General features: G+C 33.0%; 1 protein-coding gene across 2 annotated transcripts; it reads right to left on the bottom strand.

The window, feature by feature from the left end:
- Positions 1-387: 387 nt before the first annotated feature.
- Positions 388-24,168, bottom strand: LOC132616100 (uncharacterized). 2 transcript variants are annotated; one of them, XM_060330692.1, is made up of 16 exons: positions 23,735-24,168; positions 23,280-23,402; positions 23,024-23,102; positions 22,661-22,779; positions 22,535-22,570; positions 22,080-22,409; positions 12,872-13,007; positions 12,538-12,708; positions 11,936-12,088; positions 11,732-11,838; positions 4,438-4,528; positions 4,185-4,326; positions 2,200-2,359; positions 1,978-2,094; positions 1,748-1,874; positions 388-1,064 (listed from the first exon to the last, which is right to left on the bottom strand). In XM_060330692.1, exons 6-16 carry the CDS (start codon positions 22,190-22,192, stop codon positions 828-830), a joined length of 1,554 nt encoding a protein of 517 aa, XP_060186675.1. In that variant the 5' UTR covers positions 22,193-22,409; positions 22,535-22,570; positions 22,661-22,779; positions 23,024-23,102; positions 23,280-23,402; positions 23,735-24,168; the 3' UTR covers positions 388-827. The 2 variants fall into 2 exon arrangements, with proteins under 2 accessions (XP_060186675.1, XP_060186676.1); XM_060330693.1 differs by having other exon boundaries at positions 22,661-23,102.
- Positions 24,169-24,376: the final 208 nt, after the last annotated feature.

Below are 24,376 nucleotides of genomic sequence, written 5' to 3'. Positions count from 1 at the left end.
ACCAACCCTATAATGGTCGGGTTTTTTTTCCGAACACCAAACCAAACCGAACCAAACCACTAGTCGGGTTTTTTTTTCCGGTTTGGTTCGGTTTGTCGGTTTGGTGTGGTTTATCGGTTTGGCCTGTACAACCCTAGTAGGCAAGGAAAAGAAGTTTTAATTTGTTGAGTAGTAGGGAAGGAAAAGACCAATTTTAGATATTTTGCCTATTTTTTCGTTTACTTCCTAAGTTTTGTCCAACCCCCCCCCCCCCCCCCCCCCACCCACTTTCTTTTCATAGAGATAATATGAGAGTACGAAAGACTAAATTTGTAATGTTAATGGTCGATTCACAATTTGAACTAAAGAAAATTAAACTTGTAACACTTTGATTCGACATGTGATCTATGAATCATATCATTGGATTGTCCTTGCGAGAATTGTCTTAAGTTTTATAAAATGACAACAACAACAACAAAAAAAAGAAAAAAAAAATCTGCAAGTTTGAGACATAAAAGCATATGTAATAGACACATTAAGCAAATCAAGTAAGCTAGTAAGGCAAACGCTAGTAATTATTAGAGATAATAAACCGAAGACAAACAAACAAACAAAACTAAAGTATCAAGTACCAACGATGAGAGAATTTTATTAGACTGGTAATAATTGACTAGCAACATCCGTTCTCAAAACTAAAGTACTCTCGAGAACAACATCCGTTCTCAAGACAATAATTGAATGGCAAAACTAAAAAAAATGACCATACCTATATATAAATAAAATCATGATTGTTTATATCCCCTTTAGGGGGGAAATTCTCTCTTCTAATTATCAAAATCCTCCTCTTTCTATTGTGAAGGACCTTCAAGACGAATATAATCATACATGAGTCCAGTAAAATTACCATGAACTGATGCTTGCTTCAAATATATTATATTTTCACCAACATGAAGTTGAGTCCCTGGAAATTCAATATTGAAAATCATATATAATCCATGAATCCCATGTCTGGCTATTGCATTACTCAATCCAACTTGTGATGAATCAAACCATGGCCTAGGTTTTGAGGGAGTATTTATCCACACCTATAATTATAAAAATAAAAAGATACATTACCTTTATTGTTATGAACAAAATAATGAAAGAAAAAAACGTAAACTAGTTACAACATTAACCGGTTACGTACTTATTATTTTAACCATGTTATCTATTCAATACTTGTAACATAAAATTGTATGTAAGGGTTAATATCATTTTGTTCCTTCTCTTGTCAATAAATTCTTTTAATATTTATAGTATTTGATTAAGCATATACAACATCCAATTTCTTGAAATGTGAATTTAATTCTCCCTTTTCTTGAAAATATTCACAAATTTTTAGAATTACTAACAGTTCCACCATTTAATTACCTATGCATTATGTTAAGCTTGTATTGTTACCCATATATGAGGATAATATACTTCTAAACTTAGTCCGAATATAAAAGTACACATTTTAACTAACTGAAGATTAAAAGTGTTAGAGTCATATATCACAAGAATCAAAATCAGAATTTATCAATAACTAAGGAACCAACAAATACTATTTATCCCTCTATGTAATTAGGTACCATATATTGACTTGATTTCGTAATATGTTTTACATCATCAATACATAAAACTATAACTCATCTAATATATGGTTTTCTCAAACTTCTCTTTAATTTTTTGTCTTAATTCATTTTAAAAACTAAAAGATGTTAGAATAGAAGTGAGGTAAATTTCTTACTAGCAAATGTGCATGGGATGCAGAAGCCAAAGCTATACGAAGATAATAAGTGCCAGCAGGATCCACATTTTTAAGATCAAATGAAATTTGCCATGTCGTTGGTGAAAAACTGTTGTCCGTATTTCTCCTGCAATATAAAAAAGAAAAAAAAAGAAAAATGTTTAAAAATACACGGAATTATATGTGTGTCAAGAAGTTAAAGAAACAATACTATCTATTTAATTAATTACCTGTTTACATGGGCAAAGAACCAATCTTTTCGAAAATTACTAACACCAACTTTGTATACCAAGTCTCCATTAGGATATAAATCCGTGTAACGATCCCATAAACCATATTGTCTAAACCTGTAATTAGCAACAAATGATAATGAAATTAACTAAATTATTTATAACAAAATATTGCAGAGTTTTGTTTTATATAAAATACAGTTAGGATTAGCGAAAATTTACTTATATACAGTACTGTTAATGTACAAATAATTTTGAAGACTAGGCAATGGATCGGGTATAAAGAATTCAGAAGCAGTTCTGTCTGGAAATCCAATTTCCCATAGAGTTGGAGCATTTCTTGGAGCTTCAAAAATTATTTGACCTAAATGTGTTTCCTTCCCTGCACCAATTAAATTATTTATGTTAGAAATCGTATTATTCTAAAGGATTTCAACCCTTGTATATTAAATGACACTTTTTCTTTATAGTCAGTTACGAAAAGAATACTCTCTTCGTCCCAAAAAGATTGTTCTCTTTTGACTTGGTACAAAGTTTAAAAAATAAAGGAAGACTTTTGAAATGTGTAGTCCAAAACAAGCCTTAGATATTTGTGTGGCTGTAAATTATCCCATATAGTTAAATTGTTTCTAAATATAGAAAGCGGACAATCTTTTTGGGACAGACTAAAAAGGAAGGAGGACAATCTTTTTGGGATAGAGGGAGTAATACTTTTGAAAACTCTTTTAACGTCAAAACTTTTTCGATTTTATCTTTGCAGTAGGTATGGGTTCGACGTGAGTCTAAACCCTGTATTTATCTAAGGAAACTCACTTAATATGTACAGAACTTAGTAACTCTAAAAAGCTAAAATTTAGAACCCATAAACTTCAAATATTGGACATTCTCCTCTGGCTACAGAAACATCATTGCATGTTTAAGTTAAAAAAAAAGGGGGAATGACATATATATACATAAGAATAGGGTATATTTACAAAATATGACGATACTTTACAGTTTACAAAACATAACAATAGATTTCTTACAAAATATATACGAAAAGTTTCTCAAGGCTTAAAAATTTCGCTCAAAATTTTGTGTATGAAAACTGTATGAAATATATATATCTCGCTCAAGGCTTAAAAAATCCGCTCAAAATTTTATGTATGAAAATTGTATGAAATGTGTTTATCTCGCTCAAGGCTTAGGTTTCTCACATTTTACGTGTATGAAAACTGTATAAAAACAGTATGAAATATGTATTTAACTATATAAAATTTGTATAAAGTTTAGGATAAGTTTTTGGAAATTTAATACAACTACAACAACATGGTATACAACTTTCATACAAATTAGAATCTCACTTTGAAATTCGAATGAAATTAATACAATTGAAACAACATTCTATACAACTTTCATATAATACGGCAACAAACAAGGTGGAGTCAATCGATGTTTGGTAACAGAATTCGTCATAATCAACCGTTACTGTCTTCAGATCTACGCACATTCTCGAATTACCATAATTTTACAAAAAGATGGATGCCTTCCCCATAGCTGGGAAGGTACGAAAATAGCAAGAAACTATTTTTTCCAAATCAGTATTCTGATGCTAAGAGACATAACCAAAGCTTAGCATCAATTATTAACAACACACATGCCAGAAAATCTAATGGATGGTGGTGGCCATAGAATTCATTATCCCTCCCGTCGTTCCTGAATTCACCCATTAAACCCACTTCCAAAAGCCGGATCTGACTCCTGCAAGTGGGTGTTGCAATGCTCAATTAGTGTGATGGAAGGAGGAAGAGAAGTGATAAATGGGTCAGATTGGGGAAGGGAATGGTGGGGCGGCTATGTTATTAGAGGAAAGAGATCGGGGAGAAGGGGAAGGGAGGGTGGGGCGGCTCTGCTCTGGAGGAAGAAGAGAACAATGAGAAGGGGAAGGGAAGGGTGGGTTTTAATTTTTTCTAGATCTAGTATGTTTTGTAATTAAGTTATTATGTTCTGTAAATAAGGAAAAATATTCTTATATTTTGTAATAGAGTCTTAAGTAGTATTATTAGGTTATTTTCCCTTAAAAAAATTCTAGGCACGTGTCAAAAGTCTAGCCTTTTTTTCTTAAACTTCATGTTCACTTAATTAAATATCATCATATAAAATGAAGCGGACAAAATACCACAGAAATTAGAAAAAGTGGGGGTGGGAGGGGGAAGATTTTTTATTACCTTGTGTGATAGTCACATCAGAAGAGAACTTGTAATCTCCCATAATTCCAGGGACCCAAGAATATAAGCCATAAATTCCAGGTCTGACATTATTTATCTTGTAGTTACCAGAATTATCAGTTTGAGTCCAAAATTGATAACCCTGTAGATAATAATCAGTAAAGCATCATAATTAAATTCTTACTGTAAAGTTACTGATCACCATAATATTCAAATTTCTGCATATATATAAATATAGACAAAAAGGCATTACCTTGGTCTCACTTTGCCAAGATCCAATAACTCCACGTGCAGCAAGTCCAATAAATGCATTTTTTGCAGGAACAGCATCTTTGTTTATGTACCTAATCAAATGAAATTTAAGAAACCCTTCAATTATATTAGAATATTAGATTATAAATGATTCATCTTATCATGAAGAATTTTTCACCATCAGCATGGTGTTATATGTAAGTATCTTTTAAGTGACTTTGGTGTTATATGTAAGTATGTTTTAAGTTACTTGATAATGTAAAAAGTTTTTTAAATTATAAGTGTATAAACATTAAACTCAATTATAATTACATCACCAATTAAATCGATAATAACTTAAAAAGGGGTTAATAGAGCTTTTGGTTCCTTAGTTATGTTAGAAAAATATTACTTTTTGGTATCTCAAAATAATGAGGTCGGTCAATTGGTCAATGAATTTTAGTACAAAGATTTATTACTATTTTATTAGCCTTAAAGGGCACCATTCATTTGATAAAATATGGCTATTGCCAAACGGTCACATCATTTGATAATAACATTTTTCTTGATCAAATGTATTTACTGGAGTCCGGAGCCAAAATGACTTGTTTTTGGAGCTAATAGACTAAAATAGGATGCGTTTTTTTTTATACAAAAAAAAACAATACTGTTCCGCTCCGGATATTGTTGCATTTCGTTTATATTCCAACGAAATAGGAATTTTTTTTTATATTTCGTTTATATAAAAACAAAATAGGAAAATAATATTTTTTTGTATTCCGTTTATATAAAAACGAAATAGGAAAATAATATTTTTTTTGGTACTTCGTTTATATAAAAACAAAATAGGAATTTCTTTTGGTATTTCATTTATATAAAAACGAAATAGGAAAATAATTTTTTTTATTTCGTTTATATAAAAACGAAATAGGATTTTTTTTTTTTTGTATTTCGTTTATATAAAAACGAAATAGGATTTTTTTTTTTGTATTTCGTTCATATACCAACGAAATGTGACAAAATTTATTTTCTCCCATTTTGCTAGAATATGAACGAAAAACCCCCTTTTTTTTTTTTACCGTTTTCTGCTCTACACATCGCTGTGGTTTTAATTTTTTTTTTTGTACATTTTTGTTGGTTCAATCAGTTTCAGACGAGCATTGAATAGTCGTCAAAATAATATCTTTTACATTTTGTGACTTATAGCCTGTTTAGCCAAGCTTATTTTTTCCCCAAAAGTACTTATTATCAATAAGTGTTTATTTAAAAAAAAAAGTGAGGTGTTTGGCCAAGCTTTTGGGAGAAAATAAGTGCTTTTGGGGAGTAAGAGAAGCAGTTTTTCAGAAGCTGAAAAAAATAGCTTTTGCCCAAAAGCACTTTTTGAAAAGTACTTTTGAGAAAAATACACTTAGAAGCACTTTTTAAAAGTTTGGCCAAACACTAATTGCTGCTCAAAAGTACTTTTTAAATTAATTGGTCAAATACAAACTGTTTTTAGTCAAAAGTACATTTTGAACATAGAAAATGACCCAACAAATGATACAAATTCTTCATGCTTATCATCAGAAAATAATCTCCAACGACTAGTCACATTTTGAACATAGAAAATGACCCAACAAATGATACAAATTCTTCATGCTTATCAACAGAAAATAATCTCCAACGACTAGTCACAGTTTGAACATAGAAAATGACCCAACAAATGATATAAATATCTTTATGTTATATTTAACAATCTTACTTTCCTCACAATTTCTTCATCTTTTTTTAAGTGTTGTTCTATGAAAATGACTAACTAAAAGAACATTTTATAATATAAATTTATACCTTTTTAACCAGTAGCTTCGACGATCTTTTTAGTATTTTAATTGCAGTTCGTTGACCAATAAACTCTACTAACATTGTTTAAAGCTTTCTTTTTTAACTGAAGGAACGACTGAAATTACCAACTATTGATTAATTGAACTTGTAACTTTTGTTTTCTTTATTATAGTCTACTACACTAAGTACAAGATATAAAAAAATCAAAAAAATAAATATGAACTAATTTATAATGGCTAAATCAAAAAATATATGTAAAAAATTATAAAATTAATAAATTACCTCAGTTTGAAGAAGATTATGGAGCAAAAGTTGAGGAATCCTTGTGATAGGATTAGTAGAAAAAGAAAAAGAATGAAGAACGGAAGAAGAGGAAGAATGGAGGCAGAGGAAGAATGGAGAATGGAGAATGGAAAGGATAAGGTAAAATAATTTAGGGTACAAGTGGAGAGCAGAAAAAGGGTATATGAACGAAATAAATTTTAAAAAAAATTCCTATTTCGTTTTTATATAAACGAAATACAAAAAAAAAAAAAAATCCTATTTCATTGGAATATAAATGAAATGCAAAAAAAAAAAAAAAAAAAAAAAATTGTTGCATTTCTCTACAAGTGTAGCGAAATGCAACAATATCCGAACCGGAACAGTAATTTTTTTGGGTATTTCGTTGGATAACCAACGAAATACTCATTTTGGTATAAAAAAAAACGCATTCTATTTTAGTCTATTAGCTTAAAAAACAAGACATTTTGGCGCCGGACTCGTATTTACTGCCCAACGTATCTTACAATTCAATGCGTTGCTTTATGGCTTTTACTTCCAATTAAATATTTGGAACATTGGCAAATGACAAAGACTATTAGAAATCATCTCTTTCTTGGAGTGTATATATATGATTGTGTCATCATATAAGTGACAGAAAAAATAAAAAGAGCAAATAGTTCTTTTTATTATTATTTCTTTTGCTGGGTTATTATTTTGTGAAATCTTTGTTAGATTCTGGCTCCTAGTTTTGTATTAGAAGAGCTTGTTGAATCCTGGGGGATACATCCATACCGGGTGAAATATCCTTAAGGATAGTGTCATTGGCATGCCTCAAGCTACGAAGAATTTTCTACAATTGTTCGTGATCAAGTATTTTTCTCAAGCTTAGAAGAAGTTCCTATAAGTGTTCGTGTTGAAGAGAAGTCCTTACAAGTGTTCATGATGAAGAGAAGTCCCTACAAGTGTTCGTGATGAAGTATTTTTCATAAGTTTTCCAACAATCTTAAGGATATTTCACCCGGTATGGGAGTATCCCCCAGGATTCAACAAGCTCTTCTATGTTCTTACGGAAAATTAAAAGAAAATAACTTAGTACAATCTGTCTAAGTTACAGGTATGTTTCTGAATTATAGTATAATGGAAAATATATGATCTAAAAGTAAAGTAGTAATGATTTTGATATGATTAATTTATACTTTTATTTGAGACTTTTAAGTTGTGCTTCGATAGTAGTTTTAGTGATTATCTTCTCTAAGATTTAATATTGAGTTGTGGGGCAGATTTCTAGTGTAAAAATTATAAGTGGGTTTATCATTGATGTTCTACAAGTTTGAGATGTTGTGGTGAACATTTTTATATTGGATAATGTAGACTCTGAAATTAATCATGCTTTTTTGTCTTAGTCATTTGGGTCAACAAAATGCTGAATACAATGAATTGGTTTTGGGTTTGTGATGAATTTGTGTTGTTGTTATATTATTTTAGGTAGCTCTTAAATAATGTCCAAGTCATTTGAATATTTGTGGATAATCTATATTTGATGTGGTAAGATGAGTGCAAAGATATGTATAATAATATGCATCTATATGTTATGATAGTTTATGAAAAGTTGGCTTGAAATTGATGTTTATCTTTATAGATTAATTATGGTGCAAGAATCTGTAGACCTATCTTTGAGATCTGTGTTTGTATAAGTTGTGTTCTTTGCACATTGAAGAGATTTGGTAAATTTAAATTAGGCTTTAAAATTATCTTGCTTGATGATTTGGATGAAGAAATGTTGAATTATGACAAATTTCTTTTTCTACAAATGTGAGATATTTATGTGAAAATTTTACTTTGGTTTTTGAATATGGAATTGAATTTGGTCCTAACGTGTTTTTTTTATGAGAATGATGCTTGACAAAGTCAGCTTCATGTGTCAAATGATATGGTATTGATCAGATTCCGCAAAACTAATAAAGAAGGTTTTGATGGAAATAATTATTATTTTGTGTGTGACGAACTATGTCATCATGTTCATCAATGTAGAGAAGATTCGGAGAATGATAATCCCGCTAATTAAAAATAATTTTGGTTAAGCGGATGATATATTTATTGTGGTCATTTCTTGAGCGAATCTTGTGGCTAATGTAAAATATTCGATGTTAGATGAATTTGACACTACTAATCATATTTGTTCAAGTAAAGTTAATTTTGAGTTCTACACTCAAGTTGAAGAAGAAGAAAAATGATTTACTTATGTTGGTGATTCAAGAACTATTCAAGTTCTTAGAATGGGAAAAAAAAATCTTCTTAAAACTACTTTTGAAAAATATTGGTGTTATCATTGGAGTGAATACTCTATTTGAAGATGATGAGGTTGTTTCCAAATTGTGGACAATAAGTATTGGAATTATGATTTATATGTGCTTACTATTTTTAAAAAATACTTTTAGTATCGATACTTATTTTTCTCATATTGTTTTTCTTAAAAATATTTATTGATGATGACATATTGTGAGTATAGCTATTTGGGTGAGTTATATTATTAGCTTGTTATTTATAAGATGAAATGTTTTATGAGAATTACTAATACTACTTATGAGGTTATGAAAATATTGTTCCCCTATCTTAAATACTTTGAAAATGTGGGGTTACGGTGTTATGAGTCATGAAACTGAAAGTCCTTACTTTGAAATTATTGGGGTCATGATATCTTATTAGAGTTATTTTGAGAGAATGTTTTAAAAGTGATAATAGAAGAAAGCTGCTAGCAGAGGGTGGAGAAGTGCCACACCTTCGTGGATTGATCGAGTGTAGCGTACTGATTCTTATCGAGATTGGGTTGGTGTTCAGTGTGGGTAGTCTCCTCTATCAAAATAGTAAGAGAAAGAGAACGACTTATCTCAGATCTTTACCTTTCCCCCTTATATGAGGGGATCTATATTTCACATTCGAATTTCTTCTACCTCATTAATCCGGATCTACTATGTTTTCGGTCTCTAAAATCCTGCAAGAATTTGCGGCAAAAATGTTTTAAAAGTGATAATATTTCAGTTGGTCTTGTTATTCAAAATGTTTTTGAAAAAAAAATTTATGGTGTTATTTCTTTTCTCGGTACATGATTTTGAAAAGAACCAACTGATGGATAAGTGTTATAGTAAATTAATATTTGATGTACTAGAGAGGATACAATGATGCTGAGTGGATCTCAAAATCCACTAGTGGGGGTGTAATAATTAATATGAAAATAAGCCAAGTAGACTATAATGAAATATGAGTTTATGATTTGAAGTTGGCTAGTGATGAGGTTAAGATACTTCTTAGTGAGTATTGAGGTTGGGATAAAACCAACATGTATATATTGTGGTTGCCAAACAACATTAGTTGTGTGAGAAAATAATTTCTTAATAGCGCTATTGTGAGATGTGATAGTTTTTATAATTGTGTGAAGTCTGAGGTGAATTTGGCCGATTCACAAGACTAAAAGAAACATTTAAGGGAATGAGACTTTTGTCATTTGAGAAGATTAACAGTGATGGTAACCCAACCTATGTGATTGGAGATCGCATGAATTAGGTTCATATGGGTAATAACAAGTCATTAGTTGATCATGTATGCACTATTAAATTATGTCCCTTCCCATGGTGTGTGAATATAGTGCAAATCTGCAAGGCAAAGTGAGGTTGAGCCTCTATAAACTCTTAATCCATTACGATATCCTTTATAGGTGGTGTATTGCTCTGCAGAATACACTTGATGAGTAGACCTATATGAGTGTGAAGTGGTGCCGCTCTTATGAAATTGTGACGGATTTCTAGAGCACTCATGAATACCAGGACACGCGCATGGCCTCTTAGCGCAAAATCGCGATAACGATAAAGATTGTGCAAGTATAATGTGATAGAATAAGACCATGGGCTTACAAAAGAATTCTTGGTTCATAGAAGTTCTAAACTTCACCGATTATTCGGTAAGTATAATCTTATTTTGTCTAGGTCTGGTTCATAGTCTACGTGACACCAGATTCGATGCATTATATTCATATGTGAAAACCCAGCAAAACTTTTTATTTTAATTTTTATTATTATTTTGAGATATATGGGGGATTGTTAGAAAAATATTATTTTTTGGTATCTCAAAATAATGAGGTCGGTCAATTGGTCAATGAATTTTAGTACGAAGATTTATTACTATTTTATTAGCCTTAAATGGCACCATTCATTTGATAAAATATGGTTGTTGCCAAACGGTCACATCATTTGATAATAACATTTTTCTTGATTAAATGTATTTACTGCCCAACGTATCTTACAATTCAATGTGTTGCTTTATGGCTTTTACTTCCTATTAAATATTTGGAACGTTGGCAGATGACAAAGACTATTAGAAATCATCTCTTTCTTGGAGTGTATATATATGATCTTGTGTCATCATATAAGTGACAGAAAAAAACAAAAAGAGCAAATAGTTCTTCTTCTTCTTCTTCTTCTTCTTCTTCTTCTTCTTCTTATTATTATTATTATTATTATTATTATTATTATTATTATTATTATTATTATTATTATTTATTTTGCTGGGTTATTATTTTGTGAAATCTTTGTTAGATTCTGGTTCCTAGTTTTGTACTAGAAGAGCTTGTTGAATCCTGAGGGATACACCCATACCGGGTGAAATATCCTTAAGGACAGTGCCATTGGCATGCCTCAAGCTACGAAGAATTCTCTACAATTGTTCGTGATCAAGTATTTTCCTCAAGCTTAGAAGAAGTTCCTACAAGTGTTCGTGTTGAAGAGAAGTCCTTACAAGTGTTCGTGATGAAGAGAAGTCCCTACAAATGTTCGTGATGAAGTGTTTTCCGTAAGATTTCCAACAAGTTATTAGTAAATTCTGATTTTAATCCTTATAATATCTTACTAAGCATATTTAACTTTCAATTACTTGAAATTTGCTCTTTTGATCCCTTTACTTGTGAATAATGACAAATTTCCTATACTATTGACAATTTCAGCACTTAGTTATCCATGTATTACGTTAAACTTATATTCTTACTATAAATTTGAGGGGAATGTACTTCTAAAGATAGTCTAAATTAATATTACATAGTTCCTACACAATGTGACCAAAAATAGACATTTTAATTAATTGAAAGCTAAATATGTTGAGTCATATATTAGAAGAACCAAACTAGAATTTACTACTAATAACTAAGGGGCCAAAAATGCTATTATACGTAAAACAATAATTACCAGTCGTGGACCATTAATTGACCACTAACTGAGCCACGTTGATTTGCATGGGGATAATCCGTTGATGCAGGGAAATCATATGGCCATTTTTTAGTTTCTTCATTCATCTGCAAATTTGACAAAATTTTAGTATTTACTCATAGATTTTTTGTAAAATAAATATACTAAGTAAGTGAAAATATCAATATTGTAAATGGAGATGACCTGTCTTTTGGCATCTTCCCAAAGTATGCTATGGTCATTGCTAGAATCTGAATTAACATAGAAAAATACTGGACCAAAAACTTTTGTCCATGCCTCACCATTTGTTAGTGAAACTCCCAATTGTGGCCCTGCATAATGCCTACTGAAAAATACCTGTACAATAAAGCAGGCAAATTGCTCAAACATTTATAATTATTTAACTTACAAGACTACTATTAAAAAAACGCAAATTTCCAAGTGTCCTTGAAAATTGGCTCGTCGGAAACGTTTTCAACAAACTTTTCATCGAAAATCCCATATTTCCATTAGGATTGTCCGTCGAAAATTAACTCATCTGTAGTAGTTGTAGTAGTAGTAGTGTATATCGCTTTTCACAGAGTTTAACTTCTATACATGATAGTGTAAACTTCATTACACTATTTAGTATATAAGTCCCATATTTCCGAGATGTCAATTGAAAAATTCACTCTTTTTTTTTTGTAGTATTAGTAGTATATATATCATTTCTCATAGAATTAACAAGAATGTAAAACTTGTTATAACTGTCAACTGTATATAAGTTTCACAAAAAATTCTTTGTGGTTAAAAATATATGTACTTACAGCCATTGACGTTGGACCAACATGAGAGGTAAGATCTTGCTTCATAGGACCACCATTACAATATTCATAACTTGGTGAAATTACCCAAAAACCCATGTGTGGAGTATCACTAATCCACCCATGAACTTTAATATTTTTGACCTCATCCGAATATTGGTACTTGTCATCGACCTATAGGGTAAACAAGATACTTAAAAATTAGTAAGAATCTAAGATACTTAAAAGAAAAATTACGCTATCGATACAAAACTTGTTATTTGTTATTATAAGTCAAATTAACGTTATTTTTTTACATTATCAATGAACAAACAGAAACTCGGTAAAAATAAGTTACCTCGTTTTTGAGTTTAGGGTTGGATGGATTTGTGAGTTTAACAGCTTCTTTAAAATCGAGAACTTGTCCACTTGCACGATCCTCTTCTGATGGCATTACCCTTTGCCTATCGTCTGATATTGCCATATAATGGAACCTAATCATAAAAATAGAAAAAGAATCCGTCAATATTACACAAGTTAAAATCCAACATAATAAGTATTAACCCTTTAATTTACATTTCTAGAAATATGCAATTATTTGAGGGTCTATCGAAAACAACCTCTCTACCTCTCAAGGAAGGGGTAAGGTCTGTGTACTCTCTACTCTCCTCAAACTCCACTCGTGAATTTACAGTGGGTATATTGTTGTTGTTGTATAAACATGCGAATTTTCAATTGAATTTCGAAATTTGCTTGACAGAAACGTTTATGAGGGTTTAACGGAATTTCTGTAACATCCCGTAAATCCGAATTAGGTATGAATGTATGAATCTAGTATAAAGGTTATATTTTAGCTATACGAATCTGTTTGGGATGAACTCGGGTGATAAACATTCGTTTTGAAGTCAAACCAAAAAGTGAAGTTCTTAAGGCCTTCTAAATTCATTTAAGTTTAGGACAGTCTGTACTTATGGCCTGTTTTCGAGTACTTGCGTTAGGAATTTGTGAAATTTCCTTCTTAAAAGTTGTAGCCCTTTGAAACACCTTTCCAACGGTATATTATGGGGGTCAAGGGGACATCTGTACAAAAAGTTATGGTCATTTTACTGAAGGATTACAGAGCAGTCCGTTCACTGGTCATGTTATACGAACTTGTTATACGGCCCATATAATTTTATACAGACCGTATAACTCGTCCGTACTTCATGACGCTTCAAATCGACGTTCTGTTCATCCAATAAAACATGGTCATATTATACTGTATAACTTTATATGGACATATTATACGGTCCATATAGCTTCCGCCTCACTTTTGTATAAATTCAAGTCTTGAGTTCTTTTATTTCATTATTCACAATTCCAAGCCCTAGCAACAATCCAAAACATCTAGGTAAGTCAATCCAAACCCTTCCAACTCAATTCTAACATATACTCTAATAATCTAAGCAAGAAATCATTGTTCATAAACTAGGGTTTTCAAGAAAACCCATCTCAAGGTTCAAGAATTCAAGATTTTGGAAATCTTCTTCAAAGTTAAAAACTTTAATTCAAGTTTGGAGCATTACCAGGTATGTAGAGTTACTATCTACGTGTGGGAACATCATTGTTCTTCCCTACGCCTCATAATCCATAAATTATGATTTTCTACTAAAACTAGGGTTTCTACACCATGTTCATGACAACCCTAGGTCCATGTCCATGCACAGATTATGTATGAATTGCTATTATTCTATCATTGTGTTCTTAATAACTCCATATGATTATTGAGAATCAGTCTGTAATCCATGAAAACCCATATCTTGTATTCCATGGGTTCTTGCATGTATGTTTTTAACTAAGAATGAGTATTTCATGAATATCCTACATGTCTACAAGTTTTCATGCAACTATATTATATAATTATTTTCATGCTACGATACAAGATACATACATGCTAAATACAAGTTATTTCATGAAACCATGTTTACAAGTTATTTCGTGAAACCATGTTTACAAGTTATTTCGTGAAATCATGATTACAAGTCAAGTACAAGTTAATTCACGAAAATCATAGGCTTCTTAGCCAATTATATCATGTTCATGTTTTTGGGAGTTGCACGAATTACCGAGAAGGCTCAGATAGCCTGAAACTACGTAGCCACCATAGGACAAGGATCGTTCCGCCCAGTTAGGACGATTTCTTAATTTTACACTGAATGGATCCATCAGGCACGTTACCACCTTATACCCTGGCAAGGTATGGGGGCTCTGCTGGTCCGGCGAGGTACCAGACTCCACGTACCCACGTGGTGATATCACATGGTCGGTTTATGAAATGCTCTCCCTACTTATCATGTTTTACTTATGTTATATACATATATATATATATATATATATATATATCCATGCTCATGCTCATGTTCATGTCCAGGTTTTTAGTTTCAGTTCTTATCATGTTATTCCATGTCCCATGTTATTTCTTTCAGTTGCTTTACATACCAGTACATTCAATGTGCTGACGTTCCCTTTTATTTCCCGGGGGCCTACATTTCACGATGCAGGTACTAATTTACAGGATGACGCATCTGCTCAGATTTGGGGTTTAGTCAACTCTTTATTTTATGATTAGCTATGCATCTAAGGTATGCTGGGGGCCTTGTCCCAGCGAGTATGTTTTTCATGGTCAGACTTGTTAGAGGTTTCATAGACTAGACAAGTCAGTTATGTCATGTCACACTTTCGGAGTCGTATAGCCATTTTGGCTCATTCATGTTATTTCCGCACTCATGTTTAAACAAGTATTTTGATTAAGTATTATGACTTATTGCATTTTGTAAAGGCTCATCATGCATTCACATTATATTCCACTCATGTTATGCCTCATGATGATTCAGCAAGCCATGTGGTTCGCTCGGTCACATGCAGTAAGGCACCGAGGGTCGTGTTTCGCCCAGGCCATGGTTCAGGGCGTGACAAAGCTTGGTATCTGAGCCCTAGGTTCAAGTATCTTAGGGAGTCTATGAAACCGTGTCCAGTGGGGTCACTTTTATATGTATGTGGCGCCCACACATATAAACAGTTGACCACCAAGACATTTAAGATTGTCTCACTTCTTTCAACTCTAGATCGTGCAATAGAGCTATGTTCTCAGAAATCACTCGGACTCGTGTGTTGTTTCCCATTCTACCGAATACTCCATGTCTCAATAGATGAGAAACATATAGATCTAATCATTATCGATGTGTTTCTTTCAGATGGAGTGATCAGGAATTATTCTAATTCGTGCCATGAAGCTTAGAGTAGTAAGTAACATTCTTTTTTCATCGAATTCTGAACGTATCAAATGTGTAAGCGGCAAGAAAGAAATTCGAGACCCAAAACTTGCTAAATAGTGCATGGTGTGTTTATCAGGTGTTAGTACCATTTGAAAGACAAATTTCGGTATGGTACACACGTAGGTTATATATACCCTATAGAGTAAGTTTATTTGAACTCTTTGAGCATGAAGCTATAATATAAGGGTGATGGTTCATATTTAAGACCCCACGAGGTAGCATGTTATGAAGTTAACCGCAGCAGGCATAAATTATCCACGGTAGTTTTGAGCAGGAAATAGCATATAAGAGCCAACCACCTGTAATACTAGAAAGTCTCGCCTTCTTCAAAGATATATATATTTTTTCCATATGATCTATGCACATTACTAGGAAGGGATTGATGCAATAAGAAAACCATGAGCAGACCATATTTAATTTTTTTAGTGTTAGTTTCAAATTATTTGAGCTTATTCAGATTAGACCTAGAGAGTATGACGTTAGTAAGTTACTACAAGAAGCAGATATTACTATGAGATAAAAGATATGAAAATTCCCTCTTAGGTTATGTGATTAAGTATTTATCCCTGATGTGTATAATATGATATAATTTTGAAAGTGCATAGGGAGTTTGGGGTTAGTTGTTACAATAGTATGATATAATTTTGAAAGTGTATAGGGAGTTTGGAGTTAGTTGTTCCAATTCCTTGTTTGAGACAGATGAAATTTCCCTAAGTGCGATTCATGTCTATAGTTCAGAAAGATAGTATACAACCCCAGAATAGAGTCAGATAAGGAGAAAAAGTTAAAAATAACCTTATGCTTCACTTTAGTACTCAGAGAAGAATTAGAAAATATGATGCTAGCAAGTGGTTAACAGAAGCATAGTGAGTAAGTTTGAATAGATACAGTGAATTAGAAATTTTTAGCAGAGTTAGTAAAAGTACGATTTGAGTCACTTAGTCAAGTTAGCACTACTAAGTGGGTAACTGTCTGAATACACCGAAGGCGTGTTAGAACCCAAAGGTTTTAAGTTAAATTTGAGGTATAGAAATTGGTGAAAGAAGAAAACCACCTAAGCAGTAAGAGAGCAAGCTACAGAAAAAGAGCCTTTAGGAGTTATCAGGAAAGAGTTTTCCTCAAGACTAACAAAGCTAGTATGTCAGTTATGTACATTAGAAACCCGTTCATTTAAGTAATCCAGTTTTCTCAGTAAGTAAGACTTGCTTGAAGTAAGTTGAAGAAATAAGTCGTCAGTGTGTTGGAGGAAATTAGCGAAACCACTAGATGACCTCTTATTGCTAATTCAAGGGATCCACAGGCTTTAAACGTCAGCTTTTGAACTAAGGGGGAGATCGTGTGATAAGGTGCCAATATAGATTATGTGTTTCGTAAGTTGATAGGTGTTAAGGAGATTATGTCAAAGGATCAGAGTTTCATGTAGCCAAGATAAGGTGCATAGAATGTGATTTTTTGTCATGCTGTTGAGATCAAGTACTAGGTAATTATGTTATGAGATAAAGTTCTAGATTGAATAGCGGATTTTGAGGGTATAACGGTTCAATTTCAAAATAATTCATGCACTATGTAGTACCAATGCCCAAACGTACTCTACACATGCCTAGCATACCTATCTTACGCCCTTGTTAAAGCTTTACACTCCATATTTAAGATACAAGAATTAAGACTCCATACGATAGTAAGCTATGCAAGGGAATGTTCTTTCATGTTTCTCACATTAGGTTGTACTCATGTCCAAGGTTAAAAACCGCATTCATGTCTCACATATTTATCTTGCTTTTGTACCGATGATCACGTTCTAGCTCCTATGTGATTTCTTATTATGATGTTGACGTTGATAAGGATCGAAGGGAAGGTAACATAATAGTTTAAAGACTGAGAATCCTATTGAAATGCACACTTATTCCTTGGACAAGAGGAAAATGCCTTAGGTGAATGACTTATTTCGACTCCAATGGTATACTACCTATGTTTTCACGTACTCATGTCCACGATAGACTTATTAGAGCATCCACCTAAAGAAATAGTATAAAATGATGTTGGTATGCAATAATGAGAGTAAGTCATGATGGATGTCCTATCCACGATTCTATGTAACACATGCTTATGTCCTTTTAGCTAATGTTTTACGATCATGATGACATGATCCCTTTCTCCTTTCGCTAAGTATCTATGCCTCGTTATGCTCAAGGTGACTATCTACCCATGTCTTAGATGCTCGAAGAACGAAGTATTCATGCCTATAATCCATTCTTTCACGACCTTATTTATAAAAAAAAAGGGCATTTACTCGCGGTGATAAGAGTAAACTATGTTGAAAAATGTCCCATTCTTTCGGTATATATAAATCCTGAAGGTAATGTTTTATCCATGCCTATGTCTCTGAATCAAGAGTGAAGCCTACAAATTGTGCTCCATGCAAGTCACACTTATGTCTTAGTCATACTTCAATGCTCATAAACTCAAGTCCATACGCTATGGTATGCAGGTACCCATGTCAATGCCATGTTTCTCATGTACCCATGTCCCATGTCCTGCTACTCACGTATTCATGTTTTATGCCATATTAATCCTGTTACCATGAATGTTCGATGTTACGTCCTTCTGTTTGATGTGCGCATGCCACGTTTATGTTCTAAGACAAAGTGCCTCCTATGATTCGAACGAATGATTCCTTGCTCTCAATCCTTTATGATCCACTCACGATAATAAGAAAGGTATGCCAGGGTATTCCTATCTATGTTTCAGAGCAAACAAGAGTTCCTTTCCTTCACCCTATGGGGCTTATCTCAGGAATATTCTACTCAGATTCGACGTATTCATGCCATGCCTATGCTAGACCTTTATGAATATGTAATTAGGATAGTATTCCTATTATATGACTCAAATCTGTCTTATTCGCACTGAGTTGCGCCCACATTTAAAGCCTAAGTCGTACTTATATCTTATATGTCAATCGTGATAGTGATATACGAACATCTATAATCAAGCCTCTAAGTGTTCAGATCTCATCTCCGCTCATCATACAAATCCCCTGCTGTAACAATCATGTTTTCGATATTCAAATCTCATGTTATGATATCTATGTTTACACGTATTCGTATCTCATGACAGTTTAGCACTCATGTATCCATGTCATCTAGTCTTCATGTATTTATTTCCCACGTCATGCATCTCACGCCCAGGTAATCATGTCATGTTCGTGCCTATTTCCAGCATGTCATTCGTGCCTACGGATTTTCTTCCAAACCCCATGTATAGTAATCATGTAATCATTCAGCCAATATTCGTGTGTTCAAGCTATCTCAGTATTCATGTTAGCCACATTCAAGATTCAGAAATCACGTTAAGTCACATCATACGTAATAAGATACCCTGTGAGTTGTGTGTTGGTACTTTAGTTAGCTGGTAGGCGTTTGAGAAATGTCGTGAGGGTCTGAATTATGAAGGAAGTCCAACCATAAAATTTTCTAGATTCCGTAGTTAGTAGTGATTCTTAACCTCTATTCATAAATCAAGGACAGTTGTTTCACGATTCTCATTCAGGTAGGTACGACTCAGTTTCATGCTCCCATGTATGTTTCTATGTAATGACATATTTAGTTCTCACGATCCATGACCATGTTCCCACTTAATCATGTTGAGCTTTTATGTTTCATGTCATGTTTCTTCACGTTCATGTATTCAAGCCATGTCCAGTCCCATTCTTAACCAAGACTCATCATTCGAGGACGAATGATCCCAAGGGGGAGATATTGTAACATCCCGTAAATCCGAATTAGGTATGAATGTATGAATCTAGTATAAAGGTGATATTTTAGCTATGTGAATCTATTTGGGATGAACTCAGGTGATAAACAGTCGTTTTGAAGTCAAACAAAAAAGTGAAGTTCTTAAGGCCTTCTAAATTCGTCTAAGTCTAGGACAGTCTGTACTTATGGCCTGTTTTCGGGTACTTGCGTTAGGAATTTGTGAAAATTTCCTCCTTAAAAGTTGTAGCCCTTTGAAATACCTTTCCAATGATATATTATGGGGGTAAAGGGGACATCTATACAAAAAGTCATGGCCATTTTACTGAAGGATTATAGAGCAGTCCGTTCGATGGTCATGTTATACGAACTTGTTATACGGCCCATATAATTTTATACGGACCGTATAACTCGTCCGTACTTCATGTCGCTTCAAATCGACGGTCTGTTTAGCCATGATAAAATATGGTCATATTATACGGATCGTATAACTTTAAACGGACCATATAATATGTCCATATAACTTCCGCCTCACTTTTGTATAAATTCAAGCCTTGAGTTCTTTTATTTCATTATTCACAATTCCAAGCCCTAGCAACAATCCAAAACATCTAGGTAAGTCAATCCAAACCCTTCCAACTCAATTCTAACATATACTCTAATAATCTAAGCAAGAAATCATTGTTCATAAACTAGGGTTTTCAAGAAAACCCATCTCAAGGTTCAAGAATTCAAGATTTTGGAAATCTTCTTCAAAGTTAAAACCTTTAATTCAAGTTTGGAGCATTACCAGGTATGTAGAGTTACTATCTACGTGTGGGAACATCATTGTTCTTCCCCACGCCTCATAATCCATAAATTATGATTCTCTACTAAAACTAGGGCTTCTACACCATGTTCATGACAACCCTAGGTCCATGTCCATGCACAGATTATGTATGAATTGCTATTATTCTATCATTGTGTTCTTAATAACTCCATATGATTATTGAGAATCAGTCCGTAATCCATGAAAACTCATATCTTGTATTCCATGGGTTCTTGCATGCATGTTTTTAACTAAGAATGAGTATTTCATGAATATCCTACATGTCTACAAGTTTTCATGCAACTATATTATATAATTATTTTCATGCTACGATACAAGATACATACATGCTAAATACAAGTTATTTCATGAAACCATGTTTACAAGTTATTTCGTGAAACCATGTTTACAAGTTATTTCGTGAAATCATGATTACAAGTCAAGTACAAGTTAATTCACGAAAATCATAGGCTTCTTAGCCAATTATATCATGTTCATGTTTTTGGGAGTTGCATGAATTACCGAGAAGGCTCAGATAGCCTGAAACTACGTAGCCACCGTAGGACAAGGATCGCTCCGCCCAGTTAGGACGATTCCTTAATTTTACACTGACTGGATCCATCAGGCACGTTACCACCTTATACCCTAGCAAGGTATGGGGGCTCTACTGGTCCGGCGAGGTACCAGACTCCACGTACCCACGTGGTGATATCACATGGTCTGTTTATGAAATGCTCTCCCTACTTATCATGTTTTACTTATGTTATATATATATATCCATGCTCATGCTCATGTTCATGTCCAGGTTTTCAGTTTCAGTTCTTATCATGTTATTCCATGTCCCATGTTATTTCTTTCAGTTGCTTTACATACCAGTACATTCAATGTGCTGACGTTCCCTTTTATTGCCCGGGGGCCTGCATTTCACGATGCAGGTACTAATTTACAGGATGACGCATCTGCTCAGTAGGACAACATTCGTATCAGCTTATTGGTGAGCCCCATCTCATTCGGGGTTTAGTCAACTCTTTATTTTATGATTAGCTATGCATCTAAGGTATGCTGGGGGCCATGTTCCAGCGAGTATGTTTTTCATGGTCAGACTTGTTAGAGGTTTCATAGACTAGACAAGTCAGTTATGTCATGTCACACTTTCGGAGTCGTATAGCCATTTTGGCTCATTCATGTTATTTCCGCACTCATGTTTAAACAAGTATTTTGATTAAGTATTATGACTTATTGCATTTTGTAAAGGCTCATCATGCATTCACATTATATTTCACTCATGTTATGCCTCATGATGATTCAGCAAGCCATGTGGTTCGCTCGGTCACATGCAGTAAGGCACCGAGGGTTGTGTTTCGCCCAGGCCATGGTTCGGGGCGTGACACTTTGCATCAGAAATTTTGATGTTTCTACAACATCTCGTTAGTAATTTGCATGGTTCTAGTAACACACACGCAAAAAAAAAAAATAATAATAATAATAATAATAATAACTCAAGCAGAAGGGTAAAGCCTATATGAATTTGTTATTGAAGAATGAGAAGTTAGACATTTGTCGTGGAGAGACAATCTTCAAATATTTTGAGTAATTTCACGAAATTTTTGAAAGCATTAAATTAAAGATTAATAATTGTAAGGGTAATAAAACTATATATACATATATAGAGAGAGAGAGTATTAATAAACTTACAGTGGCTTGCTGAGCTTAATAGCAATTCTAGCTTCTTCCAAGTTTAGATCAGGCCATCCTTTTAAGTGTTCAAATATTCCATATGAATAAAATCCAGAACTCCCACGCAGCATCACATACCAATATATTTTTTTTTAATACAAATCAGCTATATTTCCATGTAATCTCACTATATTATAAAAAGTACTTCTAATTTTCTAAAATAAATCTCACCTTTTGTCAACGTTTAGAGGAGGATTGTTACCACTCGAAGGGTCATATGTTTTTTTGAAAGAAACTTCGACTTTGTTAACATCTTGTGCTATGACACTAAATTTTGACGCAAAAAGCCTGCCAAAAAATAAAGAAAAATGTACATAAAATTTCCTTTAAATAAAAAAAGAAAACATATTTATGTTATGTTATTGAGTTGAAGAAATTATATAACGTAAGAATGTAAATACAAAAATTCTTACGTGTCAAATTTACCGCTCCACACAGTATCCCAATATCTGCAGATTTAACAAATACAAATAAAAAACCTAATTAGCGAGTATTTTCTAAAAAATAAATTTAAAAAGGAAAAATAAATTGTAGATTACCCCCTCTGTGTTTCTTTTAAGGGTTCAAGGAGATTATCGATCCCATTATATTTAACTCCAACAATTGCTCCAGTGGGATTAGTTAAAGAAAGTTGCACAATGCCATTATCAATTACCACCTGATAAATAAGTAAAAACATTAGCTCATAAATTCATTAACACCTTTATCATGAAAGCTTCAAACTTATAGTCTTTAACTATTATTAACTTAATTAGTTAATTAATACTTCTGAGAAACAAGTGATAATTGACCATTTTTTTCCCAGGTAAAACATAAATATTAGGACAATAATGATCACGAATAAACGTAGATTATACGATGCGAAAAAGTTAAGCAATCGCATTAAAAATTAAAGTAATGACATAGCCAGTTGTGATAGTCATTGTGACAGGAGGAGAAACTTGTTGCAATTTGCGACTCTCTTTGGCTAGAGTACTGTTCCTGTAATTTAGAAAAGGAAATTACAATAAATAAATAAGTTAGTCACTAATTTCAAGTACTTAATTCAAATATTGTATATAATAAATACATTAAACTAGCATATTGTAAAAGAAACTGAAGCTTATGTTTATTTCATGAAAATTAGAAAGAAAAAAGAGGAAGCTTTTAGTATAATACCTATCATGGTGCACCCTTGAACCATTGACAAGCAAGAAAAATTGGAAAACAATTGCAAACCACCACAAAACTATTTTGTTTTGCTTTTTGCAACCCATCTTTTCCATATTTCAAGTTTCAACACTGCAACACAACAAACATCAACGTAAAAAATCCCAAGCATGAATATTATCAAAAACCAACATATTAAGGTATTACATATTAACCGGCTAAACAAAAGGACTTAAGTTATATACAATGACTAGTATATAATTTTTTTTTCACAACAGTTCACTTTAACCGACTTCAATATACTATTGTAGGTCAGCTAAAATTGATGATACTAATAGAGTTTAAACTCTAAACGTGAAGCAATAAACATTATCATGAGGCATGCGATAAAAAACAACATAACCATAAAAAGTGAGAATTGCAAAGAGTGAGAGAGATCGAGGAATAAAAAAAAAGTTATGAACCTTAAGAAAAAGCAAAAACTTGTCTTCTAAAATCGAAATAATTAGTGAAAAGAACAGGTACGTTCTGTGGGTATATATATAGATACTTATAATTACAGCCTTATATATAGACGGTTTGAGTTTGTACTTTGTAGGATGTAATACGTGATAAATGGTTAAGTACACTACGGATGAATTCCTTGTTTAATTTCTCCAAATTTAGCCAATGTAAAATGGAAAGTTTTTTTTTTTTTTTTTCAATGTAAAATGGAAAGTTGAACTTTACCCCCTGTTTGGATGGTGATTTCCCGTAGTTCATTAATGTATGGTTTTCTAGGAAACCATGTTTGTTTTCATTGTTCTTAAAATTATGTGGTATGGTGTTGTAAACCTGTGGTTCATTCCATGGTTATATAACCATGAAAAGTCCCAATTTTTTAAACCACGGATTTGGTGATTTTTCCGTGGTTACGTGTTTCATTTCTCCATTATACCCTCCACCCTCCACCATCCACCCCAACCCACCCCCACCCTACCATTCACCCCCACCCCTGCCCCACGCTACCACTCACCCCAACCCCACCCCCGCCCTACCACCCACCCCCACCCCAACTACCCCACTCCTCTGCCACCCACCCCTACCACCCCAACCATTACCCACTA

This window comes from Lycium barbarum, chromosome 10 (assembly GCF_019175385.1).
Source record: "Lycium barbarum isolate Lr01 chromosome 10, ASM1917538v2, whole genome shotgun sequence".
NCBI lineage: Eukaryota > Viridiplantae > Streptophyta > Magnoliopsida > Solanales > Solanaceae > Lycium > Lycium barbarum.
Note: the sequence above shows the minus strand (reverse complement) of the source record. Positions and strands in the feature narration are given on the sequence as shown.